The sequence below is a fragment of the Acartia tonsa genome, chromosome 2 (genome assembly GCF_053477335.1).
Source record: "Acartia tonsa isolate MP-2025a chromosome 2, ASM5347733v1, whole genome shotgun sequence".
Taxonomy (NCBI): Eukaryota; Metazoa; Arthropoda; class Copepoda; order Calanoida; family Acartiidae; genus Acartia; species Acartia tonsa.
In genome coordinates, this window is record NC_137261.1 from 4469533 (window position 1) to 4486264 (window position 16732).

The following is a 16732-nucleotide window of genomic DNA, read 5'->3' on the forward strand; positions in this document are numbered from 1 at the left end:
AAAGTAAAAAAGACATGATAAAAATGCTCTTATTCTTTTACTAAAGTTAATAGCTACACCCCAAGCCTAGGCTACTCCCAAGACAGAAAGGGGGGAGAGATATAGAGGATATGGAGTGTAAGCCAAAAAGACCATACAAAGTTTACCTCAAGATTTATTGGGATCTTACTAAACTCATGAAAGCACAAACTAAACATCTAAAATTATTTGAAGCTGCTCTATAAGTGCCCAAATAAATATTGTTTGAAATTTTCTTTCTTATTATTTTTCTTTTTTAAGACTCACCCCAGGGGTTTTCCGCGTGCGTAGTGAACAGATAAAATCCTAACTACAATATATCCTACTAGCGGCTACGCCCCCTAGAAGCCTCTAGGGGCACTTAAGGAAGGAGGGGGTAAAAGTCGACCTTATCCCATTTTAAATTTGTGTTTAAAAGAACAAAAAAAATATTCTTGGTGGGCGAGGGGGGTAAAGACACCCTTCCCAAAAATAGTTTAAAACCTTCCCAGGTCCTACGAAGCTTCACTGTATAGGAGAACAATATCGGTTCAGTGGTTAGCGAGATCCTTCGGGACAGACAAAAAAAACCTTACTACTTTATATATTAGGATATCCCTAAGACAGTATTCGATATATTATTACTTGGATGTTGCACTAGATTTTCATGTAATTAAAAGGTACTCGCAGCTGGCTACTCTCTCATATCCCCTCCAACTGGATGAACGAACGGACTAATAAATTGACTACTTATTTTCCTGTCGTAATATTCACGTATATCCTATATCCATTGTGACAGTAAGCAACACATACATATGTAGTCAAATGTAAATAAGCATAAAATTTAAAATGATAAAGTTTGGATTTTAAACAGTGGCGTTCACAGGGTTTTGCCAGGGGCTGTGCGAAGCACAGCTGAAACTACAGATTCGCATAAGTTATTCTATCAGGTCAATTTCAATACTATTAACTAGCTCTGATATGATAATGTATTTTCACAAATCAAAATCAATGCACATGGAAACCTGGGATATACATCCCCTATTATGATACACAAAATTACCCCTTCTGTAGGTTACAATGTTACAATAAGTCAATAAACGTTTGGACGGACACTCAACTTAATGAACCAAGCAATCCATATTCATAAAAGTCCCCAAAGTTGTAATGCTAGCGAATAAGAAATCTTCATTTTAAACTTTGGGGACTAGTTTAATAAACAGTCCAATGTACTCTCACGTGATGTTTCTAATATTTCAACCTACTCAAATATATTCTTTTCAAAACTAACAATATTTATCACATCGCATTATAGACAGCTTTCCATGGATATTAAAATGAAAAATTGTACTAGTTTTGTTAACCCCGAGAGGGGCCGAGGGTATTAATTTTATGATATTATCTTAGTATTTGTAGAAAATTGTCTCTAATTCGATGCTAACATTATTTTTCAGTATAGCTGAGAACTGTTTCTAATCAAGCAGATAAAATCGGTTTCGAAGCCTTTCTGTAAAATATTTTCTTGATCTGAACCACAGAAACAGTAACACCCTATCTAAAGCTCTCTTCAACAAAAATAGGCATAAAAACATTTGTGTTCCTTTTTCTGTTGAAGGGAAAGTGCTTAAATTCTCGTGATTGTTTTTGTTGTGCAGCTGAAAGGAATTTAAAACAATTATATAAACTTTATTTTTACATCTCAGACAACACAATTCTTAAATATTTTGGGTTGAACAAAAACTACACATTAATATTCATTATGTAATTTAAATTTTTCTACACAGTACTTTGTAGTAGATTGTTATTAATTTATTGTAATGATCATTTATCAGCATAATCAGTCAAGTTATCCTATTATGAAAGTAATAGGCAGGGATCGGCAGCCCCGCGTAAGCCGCATGTCAGCCTCAGTGAAATCGACATCTTATCACTCTAAAATTTAGCTGGATGTCTAAACCTGCAATTTATCAGACTATCCTTCTTTTTTAAATTTCATTTTTTTTGCTCACAAGAGGGTCTAAAACTGCTGCTTATGCGCGGCTGCCATCCCCTGGTAATGGGAGCTATGTCTGTGTGTGTGTGAGCGTCTGTCTGTCTTTCTTTACCGAAGGATCTCACTAACTGCTCAACTGATATGGTTCTCCTTAACAGGGTAGCTTATCATAGGTCCTGGAAATGATTATATCTATATTTTGGGGGAGTGTACCACTCAACTCCCAAGAGAAATAGACCCTAGAAAAAATTACCCTCCCTTTTAAAACTAAAATTGAAAATGAGGAGGTGGGGTAAGCCGCTAGTTCTTAAATATTTTGGGTTAGGAAAAAACAACACATTTATATCAATTATATAAATGGATATAGAATATGCGTGGATATTATGACAATGCTAAGATTGTCGTCACTTTAGGTTGCTAACTTGTACATTATTTATTTGTCACTTCGTTTATCTAGTAGGAGGTGAGGTGATGGGGTAAAGGGGATGGATAGGGGATCGTTATTTTATCCAGATACAAGTTTCACTTTATTAGAGTTCATGGTTTATGGAATGCCTCACAATCGTAGATAATATATTAGTGAAGTATATTAATTATTGTGTAATTTTTTATATCTGTAGATACTATGTAATATTTTTATCGTAGCTAAACCGATTTAAAATTAAATCTAATATTATCTTTTGATAATCTGGTGTAAGATCCAAGTAACAAAAAATCCATTATTATATTATTTTCTTATATACTAGCGGCTTCGCCCCTAGCCTCTAGGGGCTGTGCCCCAAGAGGTCATTAAAAAAATGTAATACATGTGGCGCTGAACCAAATAGTTGGTATCATCTGCATCACCAAAAAAAATCGATGGGGATTTTTTATTTTTTTTGGGGGGTTGGGGGTGTCCCGCCTTCCAAGAAAATAGAAATTAACAGGACCAGTAGGTATATTCCCTGAAGAGTAGAATCCAATCGGTTAAGTGGTTACCGAGATTTTAAGGGACGGACGGACGGATGAACAGACAGACAGTCAGACGGATGTACAGACAGACGGACAGACATCCTTCTATTTTGTATTATAGATACTGCACTCTATTGATTAGATTATTAACAAAATACTACTGTAAAGATAAATTTTAAGTCCAGTTCTTATATAAAAGTAACAGGATCTCTGTCTGTCTGTACCAAAATATCTCGCTAACCTCTGAACCGCTACGGTTCTCTCTTACAGCGTAGCATCTTTAGGTCCTGGGAAGGTTTGTAGCTATTTAGGGGGGGGGGGGGGGGAGTACCAAAGAAATTAACCCCATCCTCTAAATTTTTTTTACAACTAAAGTAAAATAATGGGGTAGGGTCTAATTCAACCCTGCACCACCTCAAGTGCTCCTAAAGCCTCTTGGGTCGTAGTCCATATTATTAATTAGATTGTTAATAATAATAAGTTTAGATATGAGTCAAGTTTACAAATTTTAAAAACAAGGACAGCACTAACAAGCTAATTAACGCTAAATTATTTATTTGGCAGGTATTATCTTTCTATAATACTAAATTTCATTGTCTTATCCCTTTATATCCCGGCATAATTTTGCTCTTTAGAGACAATTTAGAAACATTGCTTAAAATATATTTATTTTCCTATTATATAGTTGTTTATAAGTTGTAAAGTTAAGCAAATAGCTTCATTACTCTATTCATCTTTTTTAAATATTTAGAAATATGTTTTAGTCTATTTATCAAGGTGCCTCTACTGAGGCCCAATTCAAAGAAAAATGGAGAACCATTGTGCGTGGCCTACGCTCTGAAAAGAAGAGATAAATGGCGATGATGATGATGATTTTAATGTGGTTCTAAATTCTGATTTTTTAAATGATTTTCTTCAGTTTCTATTAAAACAAAAAAATATATCTCATACTTCAAATGTACATGATTTATATTCTTTAATTCGTATCTAATATAAACATTAAGCATTTAAAAATACATAAATTCATAGTTTGTTTCATTTTCACCTCGAAGTAAATTATATAAAAACAAAATTTATTAATAAAAGTAGAAAAAAAATATATTTGAATTCTAAATATGAATTTCTTTGGCTTCATAGGCACTGTGTTGCGCTCCTAATGTACACTCTTGTTCTTGTGACAGAGTAACATGATAGTAGGTTGAGCTTTATATAGGTTTCATTTCTTACGCCAAACTAAGTCATAACTTCTACTTAGTAATTTTCACAAAATGAAGCTACTGGCAAGACTTATGGTAAATTAGTGATATTGTTTTTTTTTACATAAACAGTAATTCTATTCTATAATTAAATTTTGTCTGTTCGTTTGACCTTTTTAAATTACATTTGCAGTAACGTTTTATATTTTTAGAATTAAAACCTTAATTTATGATAATAATAGGCCTTTCTTTCTTGATTAGTCTTTTAAATTGTTTTATAATTCTATTTTGAATAATTTAACTAAAAATTAACCTTGCAAATTCTGGTACTATTTTATGAATATAGATTATTAAATATGCAGTAAAGTTTTATATTTTTGGATATAAAACCTTAATTTATGATAATAATAGGCTTTTCTTTCTTGATTAGTCTTTTTTTAATTGTTTTATAATTCTATTTTGAATAATTTAAGAACCTAGTAATAGTGTCTAACTTTTTATCTTTGTGACGTAACAAAAATCGAAGGATGAAAGGGGAGGTAGGAAAGGAAACCCCTAAAAAAAAGATGGATTTTTGTTACGTCACAAAGATAAAAAGTTAGACACTATTACTAGGTTCATAATTTAACTAAAAATTAACCTAGCAAATTTTGGTATTATTTTATGAATATAGATTATTAAAATCTACTTTTTAGTACATTTAGTTATTAATTGATTAACTTAAATTAAAAGCATTGGAGACAGAGATAGATTGGAGAAAGTGAACAAAACCTTTCTAATTAAGGAACAGATTTAGTGTTTTTATATATTGGCAAGATTATTTTCTCCATTCACCTATCCCTATATCCTTATACTTAAGTAACAGGATATTGTTTGTCTGTGTGTCTAAGTGTCTGTGTGTCTGTACCGAAGGATCTTGCTAACCGCTGAACCGATCGGATTCTCCTTTACAGGGTAGCTTCTCATAGTTCCCGGGAAGGTTTATAACTATTTTCTTGGGGGGTGGGACACCCCTAACCCCCCCAAAAATGAAAAATACCCCCCCCCCAAAAAAAAAAAAAATTTTCTTTTTTATTTTAAATCTAAAATACGAAAAATTGGTTTGATCAAACCTCTTGGGGCAACGCCCCTAGAGGCTAGGGGCGAAGCCGCTAAATCTGATATAAAGTACATCTCTACTATCCCACCTCAGGGATTGAGAGGGATAAGACTATGTCCGATAAGTTGATGTACATCCACAATGATGATACACATACTTACCTCTTTTGTAAATTACAATTAATGACTAAAACGTTTGGACACTCAACTTCGTGAACCAACCAATAAAAATTCAATAAAAGTCCCCAAAGTAGGAAAGCCAACGAATAAGAAAACTTTGGGGGACTAGTGTAACAAACAGCCTCATGTCACCTCCATCCCTGACATCTCTACTAACCCAACCCAAGTTGAGTAAATCCTGGTTTATAAATTGAATAGGAAATCAACAGGGTGAGAAGGGATATTGCACTGTAAATTTACCGGTCCCCAAACTTTTATAAACAAGATATCTAACTCGGTGACTTAAAGCTTTGAGACTATTTGTTAGATCTGAATTGATTAGTAAAAACTATCAGTTTCCTAAGTTTTCCAGCTATAATTATAATCTACAAAAGAAACAATTTTCTCAATCATAATTGGAGATGTACATCAATTTATCGTACATTGTCTTTTCCCTTAAGCTCCCTGAAATTCAATCAAAACGAGCACTTACTGATATTCAGATTTTTGAATCATATAGTATTTGTGGATGTAATTCTGGTTTTGGGCCATTTCTATTGTTTCTAATCAAAAAAGTAAAATAAATGTAAAAAAACATAATTTTATTATTAGACTTATTATTACAAATAATACTCTGCTTATTTAGTTTTGACACTCTACAAGTGTTAATATCCGCCGTGTCAGAGTTTTGCTTTTATGAAAGTTGTCATCCTAGTTGTATTAAAAATATAGGAGATTCATAATGCACATAACATAACACTGTTTAATTAAAATTGGTTTAAATAAATGAATACTTTTCTCTATTGCTGGCTTCAATCATTGATTTTTCAAATATATTCTTCAAGTAAAAGGATTAGTAAGTAATTTGACTCTGAACCCTTGAACTAGAGGCCTAAATTTTCCATTATTCATTCCTAGAATGTAAAGAAGTGAGGATATTTGTCTAAAGCTAAAAATCTCGGAAAAGGCTCGTCAAAATTGGTTGTGCTTTTTAAATAACCTTTGAAAATATCTTGGGGGTGGTTTTAAGCTATTTTTATGACCTCTTTTTCCTCCCTGCCCTAGAGGCCAAGGGCGAAGCAATTAGTATATCATATATTTCTATTATTGGATATTTTAGTAATTAATCAACTTTAAAGCTTTATTAAAATGATACAATTAGTATTGCTCTGTATCTATATAATCCGACAAGGTCTGCTGGCACCCTGTGTTCGCCAGGATGGTGATATTTAGTTGTGATTAATTTTGCCCTTTATAAATCACCAAATTATCATGCATTTTCCTTCGCCCCCCCCCCCCAAAAAAAAGGTGGGAAAGATTATGGTTAAAAAGAGTTGTGTTTAATATGCGTTATTAAACACATTTTTTTTATATAATTGGACATAAACTTTGTTAGAAAATGAAGAATCCATAAAAATAATATTTTCTCGATTGGTAAAAATTTTCCCTTTTATGCTTTAGTTCATCTATTAACCCCTGAATATACATATTTTATATGAAAATATATTTCCAAATCATTCATTGGAAATCAAATTCTATCCTTTCAATGGACAATCAAAAATATTCCACAAATTCTTCATTTTTTCTAAATTTAGATTTTTCTTTCGTCATTAGTTGTGATTTATATTTTAAAATAAAACTTTCTATAATCAATAACCAGTACGTAGCACATCCACTCGTCGTCGGGGAGGTGATTTGTATTTTGGCTTAAAACAGCAACATAATAAAGACGTTTATATGATTCCTCCTGCTGCCATATTATGTGCTCCACATAGATAGTTAGCGTAGGGGAAATGCCTTGGCCCTAAACAGTTGCAACTCATTACCAATACTCATTGAAGAAAGTCTCAATAGATTAGACAAACAAGTCTGTTGTAAATTTCTTATTATGTAAAACTCCTACAATGGACGTAATAAACAGTGAAATTATAGAGATGCTACCTAGATTACATTGTCAAAGAATAAAACATTTCAAAACTGAACTAAATAGATTTATTCTGATTCTATCTATCCTGAGCTGGATCTTTAAATCGTTTTGATGGTGCGCTGAATCGGGGCGATTCAGAGGTGAACCGGAGGTGTGCTGATGGTGCGCCACAGCTACTGCTATTTTACATGGATCTTTAAAAAGATTTTCGGCGTGGTGTTGCTAGATACCTGGCGACACTCAATAACATATCCATACGTGCCGGTACAATTTTATAACTTAAGTCGGGTCAGTACGGTATTTTATATAAAACAATATATAATTTAATTTAAAAATAACTATAAAAATGTTTTCACGATAGTTTTGCAATAAAATATTAAACTAATTTTTAAAAAATATTTATTTATTAAATATAATCACCCCGATTTAGCGCGATCAATGCCACTAGTTGAGTACCATTGGAGCGCTGGTACCGCGCCACTGGCCGCGCTAAATCGCCCATGCCAATTCGATTTAAAGATTGGTATTAATAATCTGATGGTGCGCTGAAATGAATCACCCTGGTTCAGCGCACCTCTAAACGACTTAAAGATCCAGCTCTGAACAATTCACAGTGATTCGTTACAGAACAACGGAAACTCCAAATATGTAAAATAAACGCTTTGCTCTTAAAAAGTAGCATATATATTATATATTATATGTATCTTGTTGTTTAGATTTTTCACATGAGTATTATGGTGCTTTTTCTACTCTCCTTCTTTTCCTACAGCATTTTTATACAGGTAATAACCAAGATCGATGCAACTCAGCATAAAAGTCGTTCTTGTCTTAATAAAAACAAAGTATTTTCTTAACGTTTATGAGACAAGTTACTCAAATATCATTAAGAAAATAAGCTGTGGCCTGATTGATAATAGATTTTGATATTCAATAAAATACAATTTTCTGCTATTTATGACAAGAATTGACATTTTCAATGTTATATTCAAAATTTCTTTAAAGTCATATTACAACATTTAGGTAAAAAATATATTTGCAAACAATCATTTATAGCTTTATTGCTTTATAGGAAAGTTTATTTATTTTGTTTAGGGTTATTCTCCCCATCACAAGTTTCGCAATGAGATGAACATGGTTTTTCAATCTTGTCCAGATACGCCAGGACTATGCTCCTTTCCAAATGCCAGGTAAATGTCCAGATACGCCAGGTCTCTGTTCCTTTCCAAATGCCAGGTAAATGTCCAGATACGCCAGGTCTCTGTTCCTTTCCAAATTCCAGGTAAATGTCCAGATACGCCAGGTCTCTGTTCCTTTCCCAATGCCAGGTAAATGTCCAGATACTCCAGGACTCTGTTCCTTTCCAAATGCCAGGTAAATGTCCAGATACGCCAGGACTCTGCTCCTTTCCAAATGACAGGTAAATGTCAAGATACGCCAGGACTCTGCTCCTTTCCAAATGCCAGGTAAATGTCCAGATACGCCAGGACTCTGTTTTTTTCCCAATGCCAGGTAAATGTATAAATACGCCAGGACTCTGTTCCTTTCCAAATGCAAGGTAAATGTTCAGATACGCCAGGTCTCTGCTCCTTTCAAAATGCCAAGTAAGTGTCCAGATACGCCAGGTATCTGCTCCTTTCCAAATGCCAGGTAAATGTCAAGATACGCCAGGTCTTTGCTCATTTCCAAATGCCAGGTAAATGTCAAGATATGCCAGGTCTCTGCTCCTTTCCAAATGCTAGGTAAATGTCCAGAAACGCCAGGTCTCTGCTCCTTTCCAAATGCTAGGTAAATGTCATGATACGCCAGGTCTCTGCTCCTTTCAAAATGCCAAGTAAGTGTCCAGATACGCCAGGTATCTGCTCCTTTCCAAATGCCAGGTAAATGTCAAGATACGCCAGGTCTTTGCTCATTTCCAAATGCCAGGTAAATGTCAAGATATGCCAGGTCTCTGCTCCTTTCCAAATGCTAGGTAAATGTCCAGAAACGCCAGGTCTCTGCTCCTTTCCAAATGCTAGGTAAATGTCAAGATACGCCAGGTCTCTGCTCCTTTCCAAATGCTAGGTAAATGTCAAGATACGCCAGGTCTTTGCTCATTTCCAAATGCCAGGTAAATGTCAAGATACGCCAGGTCTTTGCTCATTTCCAAATGCCAGGTAAATGTCAAGATACGTCTTGTCTCTGCTCCTTTCCAAATGCCAGGTACATGTCCAGATACGCCAGGACTCTGATCCTTTCTAAATGCCAGGTAAATGTCCAGATACGCCAGGTCTCTGCTCCTTTCCAAATGCCAGGTAAATATTCAGATACACCAGGTCTCTGCTCCTTTCCAAATGCCAGGTAAATGTCCAGATACACCAGGTCTCTGTTCCTTTCCAAATGCCAGGTACATCGCATATTTTCTCATTTCAGCTAAGAATCCATTGCGATTCCGTTGGATAAAAACAGATTCTTATGAACTGTACACAAATATGCGATGTAATACCACGTAAAAAAATAATTTCTATTTTTATTTGCCAGGGCTTTTGGCCCCTCAAAATCAATAAAAGATATCTAAAAAAATTTAAATTTGCTATCAAGAAACAAGCATCATTTAAAAAAAAAACTATAATAAAACTAGCGGCTACACCTCTAGCATCTAGGGAATCTGAAAGACAGAGGGAGGCTAGAAAAATAGCTTATAACCATCCCAAGACTTAAATCTGAAAATAGAATAGTCTAAAACCACCAGAGAACCAAATCGGTTCTGTAGTTATTGAGATCTTAAGCTCCAGACAAAATACCTTACTACTTTAAATAAAATAAAATTAACTTTAAACTTTATAATTTAACGTGTGTACTGAAAGTAACAAAAGTTTGTTATTGTTTGTTTAACAAATTCACTTTTTAACAGAACAAGAAAGTCAGCATTCAAAACACGACATACTTTACAATTTAATAATGTAATAAGATAATTGTTCCAAAAAAAGTTAGATATATTTTTGAAGGATTGTCTTGAGAAAAAGAGAACAATCTAACACTAAATACTTTATAGAAACAAAATCTAACACCGCGTCATATCTAAAGAATAAAAAACTTTAGATTAGTTCCTTATGCAACTTTATCATAGATTAAAAAGGGTGTTAGAATGCTTTGGCTTATCTGTGGGGCATTTTGCCGCGTAATACACATCATGCATATAACAAAATAAACTATTTTTATTTTAGTTTAGACTTGGATAAGGCAAAGATAGAACTGCACCGAGCCCTGAAATACAAAGTTTCTGTGGACATTATAATTCCTAAATATCAAGTAAGATATATTGCCATAAAAAAAATCTACAAAAATCAATCACGGAACACTTTTTGGTACTAAGATGAATATGTATAATTGCCAAGCTTTTCCTCACTTCTGTTTAATATAAGAAACAAACCAACAAGGATGACAACACCAATAAAAGCGAAGCTCTGAAAATGTAGGACAAACGGACATTAACACTTAATTGTATAAGTATAGTGTTCGAACTGAATGAGCAGAATGTAAATGTATAAGAGCAAAATTGTAGTAAAATTTGTTGAAAAGCTGCTTGTTACAAGATAATTTTTATGGACATACTTACATTTTTAGCACTTATTATAGAGTTGCTTCGATGATAAAATTGTACTTTGTTGTCCCAGGAATCAATATACTAAAAATCAGATCAATCGGATAATTAGATCAGATAAAAATTAGTTGTTAAAAAAGTAGAAAAATCAACATGTTTAAAATGATAATGATTATGACTTCCTACGATCTCTGAATAACACTAACTATTACAGGAATCACCATGCAAAGTTTGAAATCGATAGGACGATTCTAACATGCCTGAATTAACGAAAATAGCTATCCGTTCCGGACGGACCGACCCTTATTAAAGAAAAGCTTTGCTTTTAAAATACAATTATGACAACATTTATAAGCAGTGAAATAAAAACATTCATCCAAAGTATTATAGGCGGACAAAGGGAATTATAGAGTAGAAGATTATCATTAAGAATAATCTACACCTAAAAATCATACGTCTGTCAACCAAAGCAAATCACAAATCTTCTATAGAAATGTCCTCAGTGTAGCATAACCGACAGACTGACGGACAACATAATATATAGACTTACGTTACTTTAATATCCGCATGGACAGACAAACAAAGTTAGTTATAGTGTAGGTTCGTTACTAAAAAGTTAAAGATATCTTATTTTCTATAAGAGTTTTTATCTTTTATAAAGAAAACCTTATCAGACATCACTTATTCTTGTATACAAATAAGGAAAAATACATAAATACATATTTGCACCTATTATAACTTATTTATTTAGTCTTATGATGTTTTGATAAAATATATTTAGAAGTCTTTCTTGAACTAATTTTCTTGAGTAAATATTTATTTATTTTAAGTTGTTTGGACCTTATCAAAGCATTTGGCGAGCACAGCTTAAACTTTATAACTTTATAAATTAAAAGTTATTTTCAGAATTAAAAGGGATAGTTAAATTATAATCGACAAGCATTTGATAAAGAAGTAATTTTACCAAAGCATCAACTGCGAGGCAGCAAATTGTCCATAAATGGCAACTGCGACTCAGATATTCATACAAAGATAGGCTCAGTTGCGGCATCGGAATTTGAGTATTGGCATCTGTACGTAAAGTTGGAGAGTTCTGCGGATTTATGTGGCTATGGAAGCAGTTTTAACAATTGAAAAATATTATTAAGAAATAGTGGAGGGGGGGGGGAGGGGGGTCTATTTAGAGACTCCGTTAAACAAAGTTTGTAGTAAATTTAGAACCATTATAGTATGCTGGGATTTAATTTAATTTGTAATTTCATTCGTGTATATTTCAACTAATCTTTTGAAAACCTGTTTTTTGGAAGCTGTAAGTAAATATTTTGCTTTCTAGGATATTTCTAAAAGTATTACAAACTTTGTTTTACGGAATCTCTAATCCGTAATCCAAATCTCATCTAACTCTCCTTTAAACCCTGAATTGCTTTGAAGCTAAGGAACCAACTCTAGGTTCCAACACTTGACTGCAAAACTTAAATAACCATAAAAATATTCTGATTTAGATACATCTGCTGACTTTTTGTTATTTATAGCAATGCTTTTCTAAATTTCTGTTTTGTAAGTGAACATATTTATATTTTACGTCTTAATGATGTAAATATTTCCAATTCTAAACCTATCGTAACGATGTATTATTAGTTACCCTCCCTGATTTTCTTATGGCGGGGGGAGGGGTTGCTTGTGCTTGGTTAAATAACATCAAACAAACAACGAACTCAACGGCTTGCAAGACCATACTGTGAATGATAATGAGCTAAGCCGTTTATGGGCTCAGACATTACCCTTACTCTCGTGTTAAGTGTCACATAGCAGCAATAGGTATCGTTTTTAACGTCTTTAGTATGCCGCGATATGGACCACACTCGAACCCGACATCTCCCCGACAGCAAGCAAGCACGAAATCATTTACGCCAATGCCGTGAGTCACTGAGTATGTTCTTTGTTATTGCTGCGCTAATTGTTTAAAAATTCTAATTGTAAGATTGCAGAGCCACCTACCAAACTTTTAATCTTGTGAACTATGATCATTGAAGCACAAATTTTTCGGTGAACACAGGGAAAGAAGAGACAATACTATTTAACAGCGAGGGGTTGTACATTGGGCTGTTTATCCCACTAGTTCTCATTTAACAGCGAGGGGTTGTACATTGGGCTGTTTATCCCACTAGTTCTCAAAGTTTTATGATAATGTTTTCTTATTTGTTGGCCTAACAGTTTTTGGGGACCTTCATTGAATTTTTATTGGTTGGTTTATTAAGTGTCCAAACGTTTCAACCACTAATTGTAATCTACAGGAGAGGTATTTTTGATGTTCAGATGAATTAGTTAAAAGTCCTATCCCTTTTTCCCTGAAAAGAAGGAAATTATTTAATGGACCGATATCAAGTCAGAGAATCTTAAATAGTTTCAGACACTTACATTCAAAATAGTTTAATATAACAGCAAAGTCAGCGAGGCTTTTCCATATTAAGGTTCGGTCCGTCCGTCGGTCGGTCAGTCCACCTATCCATCTGTAACAGTTAATTCCTTTAGTTAATTTAGACATGTTAGAATAGTCCTTTCGATTTTAAACTTTGCATGATGATTCCTAGGTTAGGTACAATTTCGGAAGCGTAACAACACTATAATCATTACAGAGACAGCGCAAAATGGCACCAAAAAAATGACGACATACAATAAAGTTGACCAATGAGAGGCCAATTTACATTGTAATTGATCACTGGTAAAATATAGACTCGCCTCTCATTTGTTACTTTATCATATGCCGTCATTTTTTGGTGCCATTTTGCGCTTTCCCATCATTACATATAAGTCCGTACGTTTATTTAAAACATGTTGATAATTACAAAAACTATTTACAATTTCATAATTTGTACTTTCAAAACTAAATACAAATTATGAAATGAAGGCCAAGAATGTTTTTACTACAATCTTGTATTGGTTTTTAGATGTTTTCATAATATTTTCATTAAAACCCAATGAAAGAAAATGAAAGGATATAAAAGTTAATTTATAGATTCTGTTTTGCTTTTCTTAAGAAAAGAAAATTCTATTCTATACTTTTTTTTTAGAAAATCTGATTTTGTACTTATTTGTAATTTATTACACAATATGAACTTAAAACAGCATTCAAATAATAGGCTCATTAACTTATAATATAAAAAGGATATACGTGGATATTATGACAGGAGAAAAATTGTCTTCAATTTAGGTTACTATCATTGACATCATATATTGGTCAGTTATTTCATCATGTAGGAGGGGAGAGAATTGGGTAAAGGGAGTGGATGGGATGCTTCATTGCTTCAGTCAGCTACAAGCTTCACTTTATTAGAGTACATGATAATCTGGTGTAAGATCCGAGTAATAATAAATCCTTTAATCTAACTTCTCCATTGACTTTTAAGTTTCGCTACTATGGATCCAATAGACCTTTGACATAACAAGTTTAGCTCAAAGCATTATTAACATTTTTTTTGTATTTTTTGACCTAATCGTTCTTGTTTCATGTTCTAGGATGATTCAATGTTCCTTCTGTGTCTAAGATCCAAGTCTAGGGACGAAGAAATGAGAACTGTGACGTGTAAATCAACCCTTCTTATGCACAGGTATCGTCCAGTATTCTGTTCAGAGTTTTGGTCATAGAAATATATATTGGCGTGGCTTTATATGAATAGATATAGAATATACATGGATATTATGACAGAGGAAAAATTGTCGTTAATGTAGGTTACTATTTCCCATGTCATTTATTGGTCAGTTCGATAGTCCAATAGGAGGGGGTATGAAGGGGTAAATGGGGTGGATATGGAGCAACGTTATTTTGGCACGCTGCCAGTTTCAGTTTATTAGAGAACATGAAAATCTGATGTAACATCCAATTAATGATTTATTTAAATATGTAAAAATGTTTACATCACTCTTAGCCTCTAGGGGAGTGCGGGGGAGGCCAGGAAAATAAATTAAACCACCCCAAAATATATCTGAAAATTCGGACCATCATTTTCAAAGATATGAAAGAAATGGTATTGGAATAAAGAATGATAAAGAACCCAGAAACCTACATAAAAAATATTGATTTGTCTTTTGTTGCATGTCTATCTGTATACTGAATGATCTTTGGAAGGGTTTTAAAAAAAAATCTGCAAATTAACTGAAATAGCAGCTGAGAAAATCATATTTTCTCCATTGAGTTACTAACTGACACTTACAAAGTGAATTATGGAGTAGTTTCGCAACTACAAAGTTTAATAAGAAAAATATAAATATTCTATTAAAAATCTGGCATTTCATTTATAGCACTACTTTCGTCTTGGCATGAAACTGTAGTTAATAAGAGGTTGACAACATCCATAAAAGCAAAGCTTTAAAATCAGAAAGAGTGACAAAAAAAACAATTACTCTTGTAGAGTGTCAGAAATTAACAAACAAAACATAAATTTCTAAGTTTAAATTGTACATAAATTTGTTGCAAATTTGCTTAAAGTAAAAGGATATACTCTCGACCAGCTTTAGGATTTGATTACAGAGTTTGTTGTCATAAGAATCATTGTTCCAAAAATCAGATGAATAGGATAATTATATCATACAAAAAAATATTGGCATAAAAAAAGATTGAAAAACATCTTGTTGAACTTACGGACTCTCTGCTAATGATAATAGAGTTTCTACTCTACCTTAATCGTTATAAGAATCATCATGCAAAGTTTAAAATCAAAAGGACAGTTCTAACATGTATAAATTAAAGTAATAGCTAACTGTTACAGACCGACGGACGGATCCGAATTATAGAAAAAGCCTCGCCTTTAATAAATGCATATTATCTCATTCATCTCAAAAGTTTAAATTCAAGACTTGTAAGATAAACAAGAAGAGTATTTGCCTTGGATTTCAACCAAATCACTTCAGATCTTAAACAAGGAAGATAATTTTATTTTAGCCAGCTAAAAGTTTACCTTTATTAGAGTACATTATAATCTGGTGTAATGTACAAGTAATAACAAATCCCTTTTTACCAAACTTGATATTTTCTTAATGTGAGAAGAAGTGGGATAAATGATGTAAGCTACTACTCACTTTCACAAGAAACGTGTGTGTTAGAACCAATAAAATCTGTATTAGAATGTACTCAAGTGAAAAGTTAAACACAAGACCGAATGCATGAATGCAACTTTATCTAAAACATTCATTGATAAAGAAATAGGCACATGATTTCTAGAATTGTATTTATATATATATGAAGAGTTTTTTTTTATAAGAGCAGAGGTATGTGATTACGGTTTTGTCCCTCTGAAAAAGGTCATGTATTATTCCATTTTCCACTCTCCTCATATCATAATGATATCATCTTGGCCAATATGATAATAAGAGAGGCAAAAATGAAATGGTGTGTTACAAAAATCACATAGGCCAAGATGATTTCATTATAAAAAGAGTGAAAAATAAAAAAAAATGAGAATAAAACTGATTGCACAGATTATATTTCTGCTTTTATAAAAAAAATAGTTTCAATCTTCTAACTGAAAATTAGATTCTAGTTTAGGTAATTATTTTTAATTTAGTGAGATCTGGAGGCCTGAGAATTGGATACCTAACCTGTTTGGACCCCGCGAGGCTGTCACAACAAAATCTATACAACTTACAGACAACTTTCAGGAATATAAATACATACAATTTAGACCCTATGAAAAACTTTTACCTTAACTATAGTTATAATTTGGATCTAGTGCAGTTCATGGTAAAATAACCTGGGATCGATTATCTTAAAATATCTTTAATCTTTAAAGGCTACTAGATTCCAAACGACTGAATATCTAAGTTATATCTGCTCA

General features: G+C 33.0%; 1 protein-coding gene across 1 annotated transcript; it reads left to right on the forward strand.

Annotated features, from left to right (window-relative positions):
* Nucleotides 1–4192: 4192 nt before the first annotated feature.
* On the forward strand, nt 4193–16604 carry LOC145312365 (seipin-like). The gene is made up of 6 exons (XM_080151604.1): nt 4193–4233; nt 8038–8103; nt 8414–8508; nt 10525–10609; nt 14418–14509; nt 16463–16604. The coding sequence occupies exons 1-6, from the start codon at nt 4210–4212 to the stop codon at nt 16602–16604; spliced, it is 504 nt and encodes a 167-aa protein (XP_080007730.1). The 5' UTR covers nt 4193–4209.
* Nucleotides 16605–16732: the final 128 nt, after the last annotated feature.